The following is a 19,277-nucleotide window of genomic DNA, read 5'->3' as shown; positions in this document are numbered from 1 at the left end:
ATTGTACAGCAAATATAAAAATTACGTATCTAAATCCATCTCTAGAATTTTGTCATTGCTCATATACAAGCCGTGAGTCGCGGGCCAACACCAGCCTCGTCTGATCCCGGATGCGCAAAGTTTCCGCCAACGCCGAACAAATGCTCAGTCATGCGTCATATAAGGGCTTGGGATCCCCCACTCCTCAAGTCTATTATCGGCCATTACTTTTCGTGGTGCTCATGTATCGTTTCCCAACACTCCTGAAATAATGTACACGAAGAACAGGTGAAAAGAGAGCAAAGAATGGTCAGAATCTGAACCGTCCAATACCCCATCTTTTCTGTCGTCCACGATCCTTGTGTTCTAGGGGATATTTGGAGAGAGCGGACTGGATGTGGGAACCTTGACCACCGGTCATCGTGGTTCCACGATACCCTTGGGTGGTAGGGTTATAAGGCGTATCATCGTTCTGATACGTGGCTGCATTTTGATCTGAGGTGATTGGCGCCGGGCCTTGGTCAAGAGGAGGGAGACCTCCGTGCCTGCCAGCTTCTTTCTCGAGCTGTGCTTCCCGTTCTCTCCAACCTTGAGGAACGTGGCGCTTCGACCGAACCGAAGGCCAGAGATCGAGCAGGAACGAGAGAACGTAGAAGGTGAAGATGAGGGCGATGATCCATTCAAACACAGCGGCCACATTTTGACGATCGTTCCACGCAGTCGAGGCGTAGACGATGGCAAGGATGACTTCGAGAATGATAAAGGCAAGCTTGATCCAAAAGGAAATGCGCAGGACGCGGTGCTGACGGTAGTGGATGCCGAGTCGCTGATATTCGGCGCACAGGAAGATGGCCGAGATGATATATCCAGCAATGAAGAGGAGCAAGCATCCGTCATGGACTCTGTCGTGATGGTAGGTGTCGAAGATTGACAGGAGGATCAGACCGAGGGTGCCTGCAATGGCGAAGAAGATGGCGCAACTCGACAGGGCGGATTGGACGCGGGAGGTGTTGGGTGCCAGCCGACCATAGTGGCGAAGCCACCGCTCCGACATAAACGCCAAGTCGAGGAACACGGTGGTGATGACACAGCCGGTGATGAAGAGCGGTTTCAATCCAAAGGCTCCTATGTCAGATATGTAGGCAATATGCTGATTGGGGTCCATGGACGGTAGGTGAGGATGTCCTTCGGCTTCCCAGGTGCAGAACATGGCCAGCAGCATCCCGAGCCACCTGTGTGAGGACAGTTAGCGACAAGATTGGAGTGTATCGAACAGACAAGAAGACGTACATGCCCGCCGAGACGACAGGGAACCACCAAGCACTGAGCCACCACATATTGCCGGTTGTTGAGAGACGTGTTGGCAGAGAAGAGATTCAAAGGACGACGGTGGAGGTGGAGATGGGAGCCAGGCTAGGCGAAGGCGCAAGATGAGGGGAAGTCACAGAACAGCTTCGTCTGGTGACAAAAAGGAGAAGGCAGAAAGCAGGTCAATATGAATGAAACGGTAATATGTATGGATGAATTCTCTCAATTCTGAATGCGGAAGAGGCCCGAGAGGCTAATGTTGGTGATTAAGTACTTGGAATGTGGTGTCACCAGAGATCGACCAGAGATCGACCAGGAAAGCCTGAGGCAATGGCGGAGCGATGTTCCCAGTCGCGTCGCCGTTCAGGCCCATCTCATTGGCCCTTCGCAGGGTCGGAAGGGAATGAGATCCGGAAACGTCTCGTGTGCCATGCCTTGTTGGGCATTGAGGGACATTCTGTGCAAGGCACCTACCAAGGAGGCCAAGTACTTGTAACAAGTCCACGGCGACATGGGCGGATATAGCGGCGACGAACTTCCGTTCTGGTGAAAAAATCACAAGTGAAAAAGTCAGACCGCGACCAGTCGATAGCACGACGTCATAGATGCCTCGGAGAGTTATTAATGCCGTGAGAAGGTGGAGACAGAGTCCCGGATGACTCAATCACAACCGTGTCTTGGCATCTTCCGTGGTGTCCCGACCATGACGACATGGCAAACTCTCAGTCGCATCTCTCTTTCGTCTCTCTTTCGTCTCTCTTTCGTCTTTCATCTCTCACTTTCCCCTGATCATTCCATTCTTGGGGACGCGACAAGAGAACCGAGTACGAGGTGTTTGCTGCAAAAAAGGCGCACTCCCATTGTCTCGCAACCTCGTACAGTCCATGATCCAACCGCTGCTTTCCTGAGTTGATGCCTCTGTCTCCGAAAGCTTAATATTGATAAGTAATGCTACCGTCTCAACACAGGAAATGACTACAAGTACATAGCTAGCCCGTCCCGCTCATTGACCGCCTCTACTCCAAGGTCCCCTCGCCCGAATGACTGTGCAGCTGCTAGCACGTCTCTTGTTATCCCCGTCTAGGTGTGGGCAATATGTCAGCACCATATCTTCCCTGGAGATAATGTGCTGACCAAGCCCTTATCATGCAGCACGGCCCCATTACATACCTCGATGGGGCAAGTCAGAGTCTGGGGTATATCAGAGAACCTCTGAATTGCTTGACTGCCAGGATAACAAGGTGTCCAGATCCGAGAATCTAGTAAAGGGCTTTTTAGACTGGTCCACTCGTTGCTGTGCTCCGACATTTTCCCAGGGAGCTGTCGTGATGCCAGATGGGAGCTCTGAATGCTGACACTCCGCAAAGGACTCAAACCATTACTGTTAAATCATTGGGTGGGACAGCGGCCACCGGAGTCGTTGGCTCCGTTGCACGGCGCTGACAGTATGTGTATATCGTGCGGCACCCGCTCCAAGCGATTAGACTCAGACAGGTATCTCTCAGAAGCTCTCCGACCTCGCAGGATTCAAGACGTTCTCTTTACGATAGGTTGACCTTGAGGACGTTTCGGACACGCTCGGCTTGTTCGGGATCAACGCCGATTTGAAGCAGGTAGGTAGAAAGACCGCCATAAGTAGTGTCGAGGTGCTGGGCGACTTTCTCGCAGAAATCTGGCGGGCATTTGGCAAACGACTCATCCAGGCCAATGCTTTCGATCTCTTTCATCCTTTCCGCTTTCTCCGGTTCGAGTTCGAATTCCGACCTGACATAGTCTTGGCTGGCGGCGTCCAAGTCAATGTTGCACAACAGCAGTACCAACAATACTATCATGCCGGTTCTGTCTTTGCCTTGGGTACAGTTGACCATGACAGGCCATGCCGTCTCATCTGCGAGGATGTCAAAAACTTCTTTGATCTCGGGACGGCTGTGGTCGAGCGTGTCAATCCCAAGGCCGACGAGCCCGCGTGGCAGCATCAGCTCTTTTCCAAGCACTGATATTCCTTCTGTTCGATAACCCAATGCCATCAAGAACACCAACTTGGCGAGGCTGGTGTACTTCAGCTGCCAGATAAGATGTCGTTCGAAGCCTTTGCCATTGAGATTGATGTGCGCATAACGAACGCCAGGGATTTGAACCGGTTCAGCGACGATGTCGTTGGACAAGGGTATCGCCGCTGATTGTGCCGCTACAGCGGCTTCAGACCGCTTCTTTGCCGCGTTAATGTGTTCTGTTTTGGAGCGAAGGTCAATGATGGTTTGGATCTTGTACGTCTTGACCAGTTTGTTGCGATCGGATGCACTGGTGTCATCTGGCCGCGCACTCCTAAAAAGGAGACCGGGTCGGAGGACCTGGGCTCCGAGGATGCTGTTGATATGGGCTCCAACATCGCGAAAATTGAGCAGATTGTCAAACTGATGAGTACCTGGAGAATCCATGTCTCTTACTAAATGAGTCTGTCGTGCACGGTTGGAGAAGTGGGGACCTGTTAAGACGGTATGGAGTACCAAGGACGGGAGTGGTACCTCTGTTGTGTTGGCCAAAACAAGGTGTTGAAGTTGACCACTGCCCGCCAGCCAGCTGCTTGCCTTTTGCTGTGCACTGCATGTCATTGTGGGGCACAGGAAGGAGCAGGGGAGCTCGACGGTGAGATTCCTTGGTCCCTGCCTCGCTCCCCTGGAGCTACCTCGCTAAGTAGGCACCACATGGGCGCCACAAGCTCTCGAACCAGGCATGCTGTCTCTTGGGGTGGGTGGGTGCCCTCTCCTCCTCTTTCTGGTGCTTCTCCTCTTCCTCTCGTTGATGATCGAGAGGCGGATAAGCGAAGGGTCCGATCCAGAATGGGGTATGGCCGTGGCTATCGGCATCGTGTGCCTTGTGCCCCTCGATTCGTTCTCCTCTTGCCGTTCCCCAAACCAGATACAAGAGGAATGTATGGTGGAAAAACAATGAGTCTGTAGTCGAAGAAGTCGAACCGTAGGTGAGATAACCGCTGCTCCAGGCATACCTCAGGGTCTTGGGGTCTGGTTTGCTCCCGTTAATCCTATTGGCATGACGTAGGTGGGAATAGGGAATAGGGAATAGAACAAGAAAATGGGATGATCTGGATGACATACACAGGGTGCAGCTCTTGGTCATGACGGTGGTGGACGGTGGACGGTGGATGGTGGATGGTGGATGGTGGATGGATGGTGGTGACGGGCGAGACGGGTGTCTTCTGCCGTATGGACTCTGTTGGCCCTGCTCGCCTGGACCTTGGACCTTGGACCTTGGACCTTGGACCTCCCAAGCAACCTTGGGGACCTCGACCTTGATGAGCGAGCGGCACGCCACTGGCCTTCTGCAGCTATTCTTTCGCTTTCTTCCTCTTGGATGCAAGCAGAGCTCCTTCTGCTGCATTATCCCTCACTCTGCCTCCTGTTCTTGTCGCAGAGAACCCTCAATTTCCATGCCATGGTAGATTCTTGACTGCGTTGTTGCTTGCGCAACCCAACCGCAACTGCCCGCCAGCTTCCACCACCGAGCACCACCGAGCACCACCTATCGATTACCCGAGAAGCACCAGTTGGCAGCAAGGGCCGAGCATGTCGGCCAGCGTTGCGCATGCGCATGCCCAGGCCCATCCCAACCCCCATCCCCATCACAGCAGCTTCGCCCCCTCGCACAAGCTCGAGGACCAAGGTCAGTCAATCTTCTTCTTTGCTCGCCTCGCCATTGCACCGCATGAGCTTCATGGCAAGCTGACATGGTGCAGCTGCCTCTGCGGCATTATCTGTCGTTCGAGACACGCCCACCACCAAGCACAGCACCTCGTCAATCCTCGACGAGGAAGGCCGGCTATCTGCTGCCAGTGTGTCAACCCCGCCCTTGTGTGCCCTCCAGAATCTCCAAGCAACCCCTCGCATCCAATTCACAATACTAACTGCCGCCCCAGGTGCAGCGCTCTCTCTGAAATACGCCCGAGCTCAAGACCTCCCTTCGTATCCTTCTGCCGGCGGCGTCAAACTCGCTTCCGCTGGAGCCGCAGCAAGCCTCGCAGAATCCAAAAAGAGGTCCATAGAACTCTGGACTCCCGGCGTCATCCCCCAGGCGAACACGGCTGCCTACAGAGCAAAAGACTATGAGATGGAACCTTTGTGGAAGCCGGAGCTGAGCCGGGCGGGCTCCCAGGCGGCATTGGCTGCACATCGGGATGCTGCACCGGTAGACATTTGGACGGCTCCAGAAACAGAGCAAGGACATTCTGCCGCATCCTCAGCTTTGCAGAACCCAAAATCACCCCCACCCATTACTGAGAGACACGTTTCAAGTGATGGACGACAGAAGGCACTCTTGGCTGCGACAGCATCCTTGTCCGGTGGAAGACGGCGAGCAGAGTCCGCTCCCACACGGCCAGCGCCGACACCAGTTCCCTCTGCCTGGGCCATCAAGGCTGCTACATCATCTCAAAATGTGAGGCCTCCGTCTTCACCGACCCCACCCTCAACGAGCGAATTGTCGGGCGTGGATGCCGCCAGGGTCCAACACATTGCCAAGAGCAACGTCTCCAGGCAGATGTACACGTCCAATCCGCCGGTTGCGATAGAAGTGGAAGAAAGGAGAAGGCAAGAAATGCTACGCGCCTCAGCCGTGGCCATGGCTCGAAAGATGTTTGCCATTCAACAAGTTCAGATCGACGAGGCAAGGGGAATTCACCGTTCACAAAGTCACTATGCTGCATACACCGCTCGGCGACGCGCTCAATCCGACGCCGCAAATCAGCCAGCAACCACCGATGCAGTGCCACGATACGAGAACCTGGAAGAGGCCGCCCGCAGACTGGCGCAGGAGCGACTCGCCAAGCTACACGATGAACACGCCGAATATCGGCAGTACTATGGACAGCAGACCGCGCCACCTAGATCACGGCTTACATTACGCCGCGGTCGGCGGACGTCTGACATCAGAGAGGACGATGACTCTGACTTGGAAGAATCACGCAAGATCCGAGCGCAAATGTCTTTATTCCAGGGCAAGCTCGCCGAGGTTGACAGCAAGAAGCGACAAGCTGACAGAGATGCATTGCTTGCGGTGGCACATAAAAATGTGACGGCTCGCATGAACGCAATGGATGAAAAGGTATTTTCCGAAACCGGCAAGACGAGTCCACAACAACGCGAGTTGTGGGAGCGTCAGGCTCGGGAAAGAGCTCAACGCGAAAGCGATGAAAGGCTGCTTCATGTGGGCAAAGTTCATATCGGAGGTGGCAAGTACCTGGAACACTCGGAGATTGAGGCGATTGCGAAGGCTCGACTGCAACCGACCTTGGACGAGATTACCGAAAAAGCCGAACAACAAAGGGCCAAGGATGAGGAACTCAGATTGGAACAAGAGAGGCTCAAGGCTGAACAAGAGGCCGAGAAGAAACGCCAAGCAGATATTAAGGCGGAACAGAAAGCCGTTGTCGGTGAGTTTGCAATTGTGCTCGGAAATAGATCTGTTGCTGACTCTTCCTAGACCGCGAAAAGGCCGAACAAAAGGCTCAAAAAGCAGAGGAGAGACGAATACAGCAAGAGCAGAAGCATGAAGAGAGACGGCTGCGTACAGAACAAAAGGCTACCGAGAAGAAAGCCCGGGGTGAGGCCAGTACGGCGGAACGAGAGCGTCGGCGGACCGAGAGGGAAGAAAAGAGACAGACTGAACCTGGCAAAACTCGATTCCTTCCAAGCTTCCTTGGCAGAGGGGCTGTCACAGCTGGGGCTGCCGCAGGTGCTGCGACAGCTGCCGTTGCAGAGGTCACCGCGGACGTGGTTGGCGGAGGAGCAAGAGCCCTGACGGCAGCCTCCGCAGTCCCAGGAACCATGACGGCCGAAGGCGGCGAGGTCGCCGGTGAAACTGTGCATGATCAAGTGACATTGGATCCGAACGAAGCCGCACACGCAGTGGCTGCAGCAGACACCGAGGACAAGGCACAACCGTCAGAGGAGCCGAGAGAGGTCGCTCAAACGGCAGAGGAAGAGGCTGAGCCGAAAGACCATGTTGGTACGACGCCATATTCCAGCACGACGCCACCACAGGAACCGACATTTCCAACATCTCCGACATCCCCAACCTCGCCAAGCTCACCTTCAAAGCGAGATTCGCGAGTGAAGACATGGTTTAGGAGACTCAGGGCGGGAAGCAAAGCAGAAAATGATCTTCCGGAGCACACTGCGGCCATAGAGACGGATCCAAAACAGAATATAGACACGGGTGGTCAGACAACCGAACCCGTCAAGGACGAAGACGATCAAGCCGCCACAGATTCGATCCGAGACGTTGCCCTCGCAGGCCGGAGCGACAACGAGACAGACGACATGTATGGCGGTTCTGTCAAACCCTACGGGAGAATCTCACCGATCCACGATGGACCTGTGATCGGGGAAAACACTGGACCCGGCCCAACTGTGACTCCTGGTACAAAGGAACGAGACGTCAGCCCTCCATCAGACACATCATCGCTGAGTGAAGAGCCATACGTGATCGCTGCGGACGTGGCTTCTTCCAAGTACTCGACTGAGCACGCTGGGTCGAAGAGGGACTCGGGATTCGATCAGCTGGCCACACTGACAGACGAGGACGAAGAGCCCCGTGGGAGGAAAGGATTCCGGGAAAGGTTTTTGAAAAAAGTCATCCCTGGACGGGACAAAGACAAAGAGAAGCAGAAGCCTGGACCTTCAGAGAGCGCAGCTGGCACTGCTACAGGGACAGCCCCGACGTCGGCTCCAGCTCCAGCTACAACTATAACACATCCCGCAGCAACAGAACCTCAATCGGAACCACAATCCCAGCCGGCCGAGGCAGAAGAAGCGGGCGAAGCTCATGCCAACCCAGATGAGCATGTCCTCTCCGAAACGGAACCCCTGCGCGAGAAGGTGCAGGAACCCTCAACCACATCTACCGAAGCGACGGGAAATACGACCGTCACAGGTACCACAACACCTGCGTTGACGCACGCGCAGACGAATGGCGATGATGACGAGGACTTCGATGAGGCCAGGGACACCTTTGACGAAGGTCGGCTGGTGAGTGCGTCCAAGGTTGACAGCGGGGCGGCGAGACTGGTCGATGTCGTGAGTCCGACGAGTGCGAAGAAGAGCGAAGAGAAGAGTAGGGAGGGGAGCAGGTTCACAGAGGAGCTGTAGAGACTCCAACCCGGGGAAATGCCGATGTCGAGGAAAAGGAAAAGGGGGAGAGATGTCTAGGGGATGGCGAGTCCAGAATGAAGCCAGACCTCCAGGCCAAAATGTTCGCGGATTTGTGGGTCATGGATCTCATGCAAGGAAGGGACCTTTCTTTACTTATCTTGTCTCTGTCTGGGAAAGCGAAAAGGGATGGATGGCACGATGATCCACGATGCAATGTTAAGGATACGATCGATATACACGCGTCGCGCCGCTCAGCGCAGCACGACACAACGCAGCGCAACGCACCATGTTTGATGTTTTCTGCCTACGTGCACAGATTTGAAACGTTTTCATATCATGCCATGTCGCTATGCAATGCAATGTCCGTTGGCGCCTGTTGATGGTAATCTTGCTCCTTGTCCTCGTCCTCCAATTTGGTGCTGTAATGGTAACGAAACGACGGACGATGCACTCTGACCGATCCCCTGGTCGGTGCTTGATTGCTCAGCTTAATTAGTGTACGGAAAGTGGCCATGAGATCGGAACATCTCTTATTCAACTCACTAAATCTGGGGTATCATCATTTCTATACATGCATGGCCTTTGCAGCTTCCCATTGACCAGCCAACGGATCAATGTTCAGCTTGATCTCGGCCGTCGCTCAACCCAGTGCAACTCATCAACCATTTCCACTGAGATGTCCGTCGTTTCTCCTCCTATGCTGTCTGTGCTCTCTCATTCTTGCTCGTGTACTCTCTATCGCTCTACAATTTTATCTTTCCATTCTTCACAATCTCCCACTCTTTCTTTCCAAAAGGCTCATATGTCTGGCTATTTGGCCTCAAGTAGAACAACCTGTCTTCCGCAACTTTTTCTGGATCTACTCCTTCCTGTCTGAGGACATGTTTTTGCTGTTTGTTGTTGCCCGTGGCCATGACTTGCGTCACTACGCGGAGAAACACGGGCACCGCATATCTGGGCAAACTGTTCCTCGCATAGGTGGCTAGACTTTCCAGTAGAGACTCTGGGATAGGCGTCGTGTTGGTGCTGACATCCTTCAGTAAGACAGCTGCACAACCTGCGCGACCTTCATGGTGGGGTATTGCGACCCCATAGACATTCGATTCAAGAACGGCTGGATGTTGACCTAGGACCTGAGCGACTTCGGCGGTTGAGACGTTCTCGCTTCGCCAGCGGAAGGTGTCACCTATTCGGTCCATGAACCAGGTGCGTCCCTCTTTGTCGAGCTTGATGACGTCTCCAGAGCGGAACCAAGCGTCGCCCTTCTTCAGGACATCTCTCAAAATCTTAGAGTCACTCGCCTTCTTGTTACCAAAGTATCCTTGGTACTTTGCGCCAATGTCAGCAGCGTCGACCTTGTAGAGTAGTTCGCCTGGTTCGCCTCGAGGTACGGGGACGCAAAAGTCTGTTTTGGGGTCTCGGTAAGGTGATTCTGTTTCCCAGTCCACTTTCACGATAGTTTGCCCCAACTTCATAAGTAAATTACCCAGGAGACCGGCTTGGCCGATCGCGCCAGAGGAGAAAGCGTTACGTGAAAGATTGAAGCTCGCGCCAGCGGATTCCGTCGCACCATAGAACTCGGCCACCGTCTCGATCCCAAACCGCGCGCGGAATTTGTCCCAAACATCTGGCCGAAGGCCGTTACCGAATGCGAGCCGCACCTTGTGTTTTGTGCGATCGTTCGGCTGAGGCGGTACGGCGAGTAGGTAGCGTAGAGTCTCGCCGACATATTGGATGGCCGTGGCGTCAGCCGAAATGACTTCGTCCCAGAAACTTGAGACGGAGAATTTGTGGCCGAGGACCAAGGTACAAGCTCGAACAAGACAGCAGTGGAAGCCCAATTGGAAAGCGGAAGCGTGATAGAGCGGCATCGAAGTGTAATACCTGTCTGGGTTGGATGATGTGACAGGACGAAGACCTATCCATCGAGCAATAAGCCCGGAGCCTACAACAGTGCGGTCCCAAGGCACGATTGCGGCCTTCGGAAGGCCTGTGGTCCCTGAGGTTGATATCAGGACACACGGACCGCGGCCGACCACACCAGATCGGGCGGAATCGGGTGCACGATAGGGAGGAAAGTATTCCAGGGACGATTGTAGACCGGGAGTCAAAACTGCCACCTCCAGAGGTAAGGCATTGTTGCGGAAATTGGGGGCTGAGAAGATGTTCTTGGTCTCCTCGGTCAGAACTTTGGCCTCGATTTCGGGATCAACGAGCAAGAGTCTCGCAGAGCATGTTTTGACGCTATGGATAAACGAGGCGGAAGTGAGATTGTAGTTGATAAATGCCGGCAGGGCGCCCAAGGACCATAAAGCCATGGCTAGAAAGAGAAATTGAGGGGAATTCATGAAGTCGATGGCGACAATCTCGCCTGGCAGGACGGAATGAGTGGTATGTAGATATCCCGCATAGCGGAGGACCATATCGTAAGTCTGTTTGAATGTCCATTTTCTGCCCTGGTAGATGATGAAGATCTTGTCTGCGACCTGTGGATTGTGGGCATGCTCTTCAATGAGGTAGAAGGAGCTCGCGCGATCTGCTTTCTCTCGTTTCGCAAAGGCTCTTTGGGATGCACTCAAACTGAGGATGAGTTCCAAGTCGACCGAGACTCGCCAGCGGGCATTGAGGTAAGCCAACCCGGCCAAAGCAGTCGGCACGGCGAGAGCTGCGGTGGAGGACGGCACTGTGAGATTGAATTAGATGGGTCAGAGTTCAATGGACTTTCCTGGTTTCATGTCGACAGCAGGTAGGGGTACACTTACAAGCAAGAGCCATGGCCGCAAGACAGAGGACGGGTAGAGGGGTTAATGGGAGGTGGAAGAAGGACAACAAGGTCTTTGCGCCATTGATTCCATAGATTCCAGGGCGGGTGTCCAATACCTCGTATATGACCAGAACTGGCACTTGGTCCGAGTCGATGCGGAGATTGTAAGCGAAGCGGCGGAAGATTTGGAGTTTGGGTGAATGGTACCAAGTACCCAGTACAGTAACAAGTAGATGGTTTGGTGACGAGGCGAGCAGAAGAACCGAGGCATTCGTCGACGGCGCAGCGAGCCAATCAAATAGCCTACTGGGTACTTCTTGGCGGCTGGGCGGCTTGGCGGCTGGGCGGCGCGGCGGGGAGCTCTGCATCTCGGATCTTGCACCTTGCTTGATATTGCTTTCCTCAATACCTGCTCGCTCGTATTGTACCTTCCATCTCCGTCCCCATCGATCAACCACCGGCTTAGAGCGCCCAGTCAGTAACGTCGCCCCGAGGAAGGCGTTGTTTTGGCTCTTGAATCACGGTCTTCCTCGACTAACTCCGTTCACACTCCTTCATCAAGCCGTCAACGTCGCCGCTCACTTACCCCCCCTCCCCCCTCCCCCCTCCTTTGCATTCATCATCATGTGCTACTACCAATACATCTACGAGAAATGCAATCTCTGCTCCTGCTATCACGACACCATCGTCCAGAGTCGTCGCTGCTTGCGCTACGAGCGAACTGGCAACTGCCTTCTCTCCTTCCACTGGAAAGTCGCTACTCGGCCTGGAGCCAGACCTGCTCATGACGACCGTCGATGTGGGACGTGTAGTGCGCACAGAAGGCGCCGCCCAACGAACTGGCCCGCGCTAGGCCGCCCGCTGCGCCGGTCTCCTCGTCATCCTTCTTGAGATGGAACTCGTCCATTTCCGTCCCACATGACCCTATTACCGGAGCACGGCATAACATGGCTTCATGAAAGTCTTCTTATTTACTCCGCTTGTGCCGAGATCGGCAAAGATAGCCCTTGGGCGCTCCGAAAGGGGTCGGTAGGTACTTCTTTTCCCCATTCTCCGGATCGTGCTCCAGGTTCTGACCATGTGCAAGTCTGCTTCTGCCTCCGTCAACAGGCTGATCCGATCCACGTCTTCGCTCCCTGGATACAGCTGCTGACACGCATCAGCCCCCGAACGGAAGCCAGATTCGCTCTCGTCCTCAATCCATACATTAACCACCCTACAGCATGCCATCATGTGTCACTACTACTACGTAGTGGACTGCTGTCCCTCCTGTTCCACACCAATATACGCCAATGTCTTCTACACTATACCTTGCAGCGTCCGCAGCCGCGCAGCCAGGCGACGATCGCCCTGGTGTCCCTATGTTTGGGGGGCAAGATGGGAATACAGCGGAAGGAGATGGCATGAGGGCTTCGGGTGCTGTGTGCAGTGTCTTGCTGTTTCCTCAGACTCGACAGTTTGGGATGGTATGCCATAGACTTGAGGGCGGCAAAATGTACAGGGACACAGGAATCTGGAAGCTTGCAGATCTGTGCTCCGTGCTGGAGTGAGCAATAGTTTCACGGATTGAAGGCCCGGGAATTGGCGAGTCTCAGACATGACTGGTCACCGGAAAGGTGGAGGGAATACCCTTGCATTTTTTTTTTTGGAGAGCTTTGCGTTGCCCTCGTCGTCCATTCTATTGGTTTTCGCCATGCCAACATCGGATAGATCAGATCAATCGCTGCGACCAGCCCCAGGTCATGGATTGCATGATGAATAACAATTACATTCTTCCGGGACACCCAGATTCAATAATCCAGAGCCCTCCAGCGATAACCTCCATCCACATTATTCCAATCTTTCTTCTCGAAGCTTCTCTCCCACCCTAGCATCACCGCCAGGATCCGACATGCATTGGCCGAGACGCCACAAATCACCTTATCACTCTGCGCCAACATGGCCAAGTCCAACAGGTACGCTCGGCCGAGGAGTTCTCTCAGCTGGAGGGCCTCCTTGGTCGGGTGGGTTCGATAATCGCGCTCCAGGTCGGCCACGTCGTCAAGAACAACAACATCATCATCATCCCCGTCTGCTCGTGTCCCGCTCGAATGCTTTGCGTCATGATGATGGACTCGCTTCTCCCTGCCGTCGTCGTCTTTCTCCCCAAACCTGTGCTTGGCTTTCATGGGCATCGGGCTGCCCCATTTCTTCCGTTCCTTCACGTCCTGCGGCAAACCCAAGCCCCAGAAGACATCCTTGAAGAAGCCGCCTTCCCAACCCAGTCCGCCGCCTTGGCCCATGCTCGCCAGCTTCTTCTTCGACGCGAGCGAGATGCGTTCCTGTGCGCGCAACGTGTTAGGCAGGTCGATGTGGTCGTACATGTCCGCGTCGTCTGACGCGACGAGGAATTTCCACTGGGAAGATTGGCCCACCAGTTTCAAGGCGGTGGCCATGTATATCTCCGGGGGGATGTAGTTTTGCGAGTATGTCAGGCTGAAAGGGTGCCGGTCGCCGCGCCGGATGTGGATCCCTACCAAACCATTCTCTGGCGGCACGTCATTCCAATAGTCGTCGTCGTCGTCGAAGTCTTTGTCTTGTGGGATGGAAGAGGTAGCGATGCTGGTATCGACGTCCTTGCGGAGTTTTTCCACGCGACTAAGCACATACTGCTCGTCCTGGGGTCGGAGTTTAAAGAGCGCCTCGTACCCTTCCCTGGCCATGTCGAAGATCTCCCTCTGAGAGAAATGATTGTGGAAAGACTCTCCAAAAATCCAACTGGTTGTGGCGGCAGACACGACGAGGTGTCTAGCTTGATGCGGGCATGGTACGCGGTGTGAAGGGCCAGGTAAGCGGCAAGATGGAGAGGGCTTTGAGGCGAAGAAGGTGCTGTATTGGCCGTAGGGGAAATGGGTGTCGTCGATGAAAAGGGCGCGATCTTCACGACGGGCCAGGCTGTAGGACAGCCACAGGCCGAGGAGGGTAGAGCCGAGGCCTGCATCGGCGGCATCGAGGACGTACGTCAGGGATTTCTCGCAGACGGGCAGATTGTGTTCCTTCTCGTGAGATGGTGAATAGGGTTCAGGGGGGAGGAAGTGCTGAGACTGTGCCTCTTGGACGTCGATGAAGTTGGGATCATCGTGGTAGTAGACGCTTTGGTGGGATTTATCGCGAGGGCCAGCAACGTGGCGGGCTACCTCGTCGACTTGGGAGCAGATGTCGGCATAATCGGTGTAGGGAAGCGGGAAAGGCAGCTCATGGGGGATGGATATCGTCCAGTGATGTTTCCCCTTTGCATCCGTCAAAGCCAGCGGGGTTGGATGGTCGGGGAGCTCAGCGGCCTCGACAATTTCGTAGACCTTGCCCAGCGAAGTCAGAAAGGTCAGCTCGGCGAGCTTGTGGGATTTCGTCCGGCCGAAGGAGACGAGATAGTAGATGGCTATGATGCACGAGAGCCAGAACAGACCACGGACGATCTTCCGTGAGTTGAGCTTTGGCGGTTTCTTGCCATGGCGAGGGAGGATGGACGGGAGAGACGGCGACGGAATCGGGGTGGATGGGAGGAACTGTCGGATGGAGAGATAGCGGTCTGAAGCTGAAGTTGAAGCTGAAGCCCCGAACCTCAGTGGTTTCGGCGGACTGGCGCGACTGGACAGAAGCATCTTCTTTTTGTGTTGCTGTTCGGCATGGCTTAGTTTGGCTGACGGTGATGGGTCCCTCATTCAAGCATTGATGCAGGCCAAAAGCGAGTGCTGAGAGACGGAGGAGGCAGAAGGGAACTCCAATGCCATGCGGTGACCAAAGATCCAACGCTATGCTGGTGCAGGTCCTATGCAATGCCGTCTATAGAAGCGACAAGATATGCAATGCAATGCAAGTGCTCGGGGGTGTCGAATGAAAGGGACCCAGGTACCAGGTATTGCCGCTGACAAGGTCAAAAACGAAGGGGAGCGTCGTGACTTGAGAAAGAGCGAAACAAAGAGACAAGTGGATAAAGCATAAAAATAAAAATAAAAAGAATATAAAGATGATGATGATAAAAAGACGACAGCGTTGATCCCTTCCAAGATGCACAGCAGCTTGTTTGTGTTTTTGTGTGCGACTCGTAACTCGTGAGAAGAGAGTAAAAGGGAAGGGGGAAAAAAAAAACAGAGGGCCCTGGGCCAGGCAGGAATGAGTCGATGCAACCAACGACCAACAAGCAGCACTCCAAGGGGGAAAAGATGAGATACAAAGAGTGGTTTCCTTGTAGCTGGCCCCAATTCAATCAAAATCAGCCGCTGTCCCTCCCTGCGGGTTGTGCGGATATGAAAACAAAACCACAAAGCATCAACGAGGAAAGGAGGACAGAAGGAAAAACGAAAGAGCAAGACAGCAGTCCCCGGTACGTACCATTATACCAGGATCCCAAGGCTTGACGCTGGCTGGTCGTTGGTGCGCAATCTGAAACACCCGACAGCTTTTGCTCATTTTTCTCGGCCCCTGCCGCTCAGTGACGGTGACACAAAGCGCATAACGAGATCGACAGAGAGTGCCGAGTACCGAGCAGATCACAGGAAATGAACGTGTCGTGGATGTGGGATTCATTCTTGCATACCGAGTATACATACGAGGACTCCATACTCGGTACAGGACGAGGTACATAGAGAAATATTGAAAAAAGGGGTCCCCGGCGTCGCCAGCCTCGTCGCCTCTTGCCTATCAGTATGGAAAAGAAATTGCTACTTATAACAACCTCTATGAAGGGGGTATCTGTATCTGTCTGTTCTGCAGGATGCATGCATCTTTTTGGCCTGGAATCGCTTCCCTCGAGGAAATCCTTCTTCCCCTTAATCTTTGATAAACATAGTAAATTCCACAACGTCCTGGTCAAGGAACAGAATTGCTGTCGAAGCTCCAAAGAAATGTCAAGTGCTCAAAACAAGCCCAGTCCCAGCCCAGCCCAGGAATAGGTAGTCAAACAGCCGCGTCGCCCATATTAAAATCGATCATACTCCGTGGATCTCGTCCCGTTGGGCGGTCTCAACGCCATTCATGCTTGCCGCCGATATCTTTCAAACAAAATTCCGGGGAAAAGAAAATATAGCGGTCGTGTCGTCAATCGTGATAATAAAAACAAACTTGGTTTCAACTTGAATCCTTCGCTTCAATCATCGAGTCCCGCTCTCTCAGGGAAGCTATCATGCTTCCCATGGCAGGTCCTGTCGGCGCTGCACCATTGCTTCCTGTCATCGAGAGTCGCCGTGAGTGTCGCCGCGTTGCTGACGATCCTCGCGAAGGCACCCGCACCGATGAAGACAGCCGGTTCAGCTGTCCGCTCTCGACCTTGTCCTGAATCATCTCGTCGAGCATCCTCGACATTTCGTCTACCGTCTTGCGCTTCTTCTCCATCGCCTTTTGCGGGGAAAGAATCGCCATCGGGCTCGTCGTCAGGGGCGACCGGGGTCCACCAGATAGCACTTGTTGCGTCGAAACGCTCAATTGAGAGCTGCTGTTGCTACTGTTGCTCTGGTGTCCGGTTTGTGCGCGGTTCTGCTTGAATTCCGAGGATGACGTGTCGGGCGTCAACTCGGCAATCTCTCGCTTGCGCACTGCGGATCGAAGCGCCGCAACCGTCTTCTGCAGGTCCGCAATCATCGCATCTTTCTCGTCCAGTCGTCTTTGCATTTCACTGTCGTCGCCCGCGGGTTTGTTGAACGCCATCGACACTCGAGAGTGACTGGAGCGCCGAGCTTGCAGCAGTCTTTTCTCCAGCGTCGAGATGTACCGTGTCTTGTCTTGCAAATCGGCCTGCAGAGCGCGCACCTGGGCCTGCAAAGGCGCCCTCCCGTCGCCGAGATCGCCGCTACCCTCTTCATCCTCATCTGGGATCCCCGAAAATGAAAGATGCCCGGAAGCCGACGCCACCCCTCCAAGGGAGGCGACCGATGGATGTCGCCCCAAGCTCGGCGCCACGCCGAGAGTCGACTGACTGGCAGATGATCGAACAGACCTTGAGCCCGCATATTCAGTTCCACCAGAGAGTCGCGAATGCATACCCAAGGCCGACACGGTTCCGCTGTTAACGCCGGTCGACTTGGAACACAGGATCAAACGGTTCAGATGCTCGATGCGCTCCTTGAGGGCTGTTCGGGCCAGCTGCATCTCTAGCATTTGTTCCTCATGGCGTTGCTCGGCTTCTTTCTCCAGCTGTCGCTCTTCCTTTTCCACGGCAGACTTTTGTTGCCCTTCCAGTTGAGACCGGAGACTCGCAATCTCAGCCCTATATCGTTCCAGCAGGCCTGCATTAACGCTGCCCATTTCTTCCGCGGCTCTTTTGGCATGGCTGACGATATTATTCTTTGCACGAGCAGCAAACTTCAGGGTGTTGAGGGTTTCACCTGTGTGGTTGTTGCCCGCGGTTGTTAACCCGGCTCCAATCTGGATGGTACAGAGGATCGAGACCAACGAGTTTCCAGAGAGTGCGGGTTGGAGCAACCGTGTGAGTTTGCTGTCTCGATATGGCAGGTGCTTTCCGTCTTTGTCCATTGGATTACCGTTCTTATCACGGTTGCCCGATAACTTGGCGATGACTGTTCCCAAGGTCAAGAGAGACTTGTTGATGTGGGCGCCCTCCGCACGACGTTCCTTGTCCTCTGCCGCACGTTCTGACCCTGCTAAATCAATCAAGCTCAGCGTAGATACCCGCACGCCGCCCGGCAGCATTGCCACCCGTTTTCCATTTTCCTGCAAGGAGCCAGATCCCGGTATTCGTTCTCGGCTCTCGACCACAATCTGAACCACGGCGTGGCTTCGAGAACTTCGTGCATTGAATTGGGTGCTCCCAGTCCGACGAGCTGTGTCTCCTCGGTGAATCACTCGCAACAGCTGCGTTGGACTCTGCACAATCTCTTCTTTCAAAGGCGTGGCATAGACACCTCTTTTGCTATCCTCACGTAGCTTGATTTCCTCTTGTTGCTGTCCGACGCCCGCACCAACGGGCACAGCCAACAAGTCGTGGATCTTCTCGTTGTAGATCTCGAGGTAACTAACTCGCAAGAGAAATTCGCGGTGTGGAGTCTCTCTGATGTAGGAGAAGATATCTGTGATTGCCAGGGGGATCACTCCAGGGCTGCTCATAGTTCCTTGCATCGAAAAGGTCTTTCCGGTTCCTGTCATGCCGTATGCAAACACAGTTCCATGGTAGCCTTCCATGACACGACGTACCAGTCGTTTGGCAGCAGCATCATAAACTTTGGCATTGTCATCGTGCGTAGTGAACACATTGTCAAGGTGATAATCCCCGCCCTCTTTTCCCCGGTATGCCACCAGGGCTCTTCGGCCATCCACCATCCATTCTCCTTCAGATTGGGCATTGCTTGGGGCACCAGCGTCGGGGCGGACACGAACACTGACAATCACGTTGCCTTTGACTTCTTTCCCCTTAGAATTCCGTTTCGAGTCAGCCATACCTTCGTCCAATTCTTTCGTTCGACCTCGATTGTCCTCCTCGCCTTCTTCGAACGTGGTCGCGCTAGTCGAGTAAGATCCATTAGCCGAAGAGCTCCGACTTTGTGGAGGGGAATGGATGCTCGATTGTGCATCCGATATTCTCTTTCCAAACTTGGCAGAGATGGTCATCCCGTCACCGGCGGAATTGAGTAAACTCGGGGTTTGAGACGAGCGAAAACTTGCGGCGACGCTGGTTCTGGGAGACTTCTTGGATCTGATGGAGGCGTTCTGCGCGCTGTGTCCTCCATCTGAAGTCCGCTTCTTCGTGGATGAGGTGGAGGTCATTGAGGCCGAGGTTGGCGGGCGCGAACTGGCATTGGGTGGCTGTGGAAATGAGCCTATGCTGACAGTTTTCCGCACACCTTTGCTGGAAGGTATACCAGAGGGTTTTTCGAGTGAGAGATCAGGAGCCGATTGAACAGGCTGTGGTGTTGGGAGTGCTGAAGGCCTTGACGGAGCTTTCAATCTTGACGGAGTCTGGGGTAGGCTCTTTCTGGGAGGTTTGCTTGTAGGAATTGGAGGGAGCGCACCCGTCGGCGGGTCGGCTAGAGGCCGTGAGAGAACGGGTAGAGACATGTCTACCAGTACGG

At 54.2% G+C, this 19,277-nt stretch overlaps 6 protein-coding genes across 6 annotated transcripts; 1 reads left to right on the top strand and 5 right to left on the bottom strand.

Annotated features, from left to right (window-relative positions):
• Positions 1–289: 289 nt before the first annotated feature.
• A1O5_00535 (uncharacterized protein) lies at positions 290–1,316 on the bottom strand (the record flags this gene model as incomplete). The annotated part of the gene is made up of 2 exons (XM_007741154.1): positions 290–1,211; positions 1,270–1,316. 2 exons carry the CDS (start codon positions 1,314–1,316, stop codon positions 290–292), a joined length of 969 nt encoding a protein of 322 aa, XP_007739344.1.
• A 1,512-nt stretch (positions 1,317–2,828) lies between these two features.
• On the bottom strand, positions 2,829–3,725 carry A1O5_00534 (uncharacterized protein; the record flags this gene model as incomplete). The annotated part of the gene is made up of 1 exon (XM_007741153.1): positions 2,829–3,725. The coding sequence occupies one exon, from the start codon at positions 3,723–3,725 to the stop codon at positions 2,829–2,831; it is 897 nt and encodes a 298-aa protein (XP_007739343.1).
• A 1,146-nt stretch (positions 3,726–4,871) lies between these two features.
• On the top strand, positions 4,872–8,450 carry A1O5_00533 (uncharacterized protein; the record flags this gene model as incomplete). Its single annotated transcript, XM_007741152.1, has 3 exons — positions 4,872–4,968; positions 5,042–6,733; positions 6,784–8,450. The coding sequence occupies 3 exons, from the start codon at positions 4,872–4,874 to the stop codon at positions 8,448–8,450; spliced, it is 3,456 nt and encodes a 1,151-aa protein (XP_007739342.1).
• A 746-nt stretch (positions 8,451–9,196) lies between these two features.
• On the bottom strand, positions 9,197–11,228 carry A1O5_00532 (uncharacterized protein; the record flags this gene model as incomplete). The annotated part of the gene is made up of 2 exons (XM_007741151.1): positions 9,197–11,136; positions 11,216–11,228. 2 exons carry the CDS (start codon positions 11,226–11,228, stop codon positions 9,197–9,199), a joined length of 1,953 nt encoding a protein of 650 aa, XP_007739341.1.
• Positions 11,229–13,007: 1,779 nt separating this feature from the next.
• Positions 13,008–14,858, bottom strand: A1O5_00531 (uncharacterized protein; the record flags this gene model as incomplete). Its single annotated transcript, XM_007741150.1, has 2 exons — positions 13,008–13,238; positions 13,332–14,858. 2 exons carry the CDS (start codon positions 14,856–14,858, stop codon positions 13,008–13,010), a joined length of 1,758 nt encoding a protein of 585 aa, XP_007739340.1.
• A 1,465-nt stretch (positions 14,859–16,323) lies between these two features.
• On the bottom strand, positions 16,324–19,263 carry A1O5_00530 (uncharacterized protein; the record flags this gene model as incomplete). Its single annotated transcript, XM_007741149.1, has 1 exon — positions 16,324–19,263. One exon carries the CDS (start codon positions 19,261–19,263, stop codon positions 16,324–16,326), a length of 2,940 nt encoding a protein of 979 aa, XP_007739339.1.
• Between the last annotated feature and the right edge of the window lie 14 nt (positions 19,264–19,277).

The sequence above is a fragment of the Cladophialophora psammophila genome (assembly GCF_000585535.1).
Source record: "Cladophialophora psammophila CBS 110553 chromosome Unknown aczJe-supercont1.1, whole genome shotgun sequence".
Lineage (NCBI taxonomy): Eukaryota > Fungi > Ascomycota > Eurotiomycetes > Chaetothyriales > Herpotrichiellaceae > Cladophialophora > Cladophialophora psammophila.
This window is presented reverse-complemented; position numbering and strand designations above follow the sequence as displayed.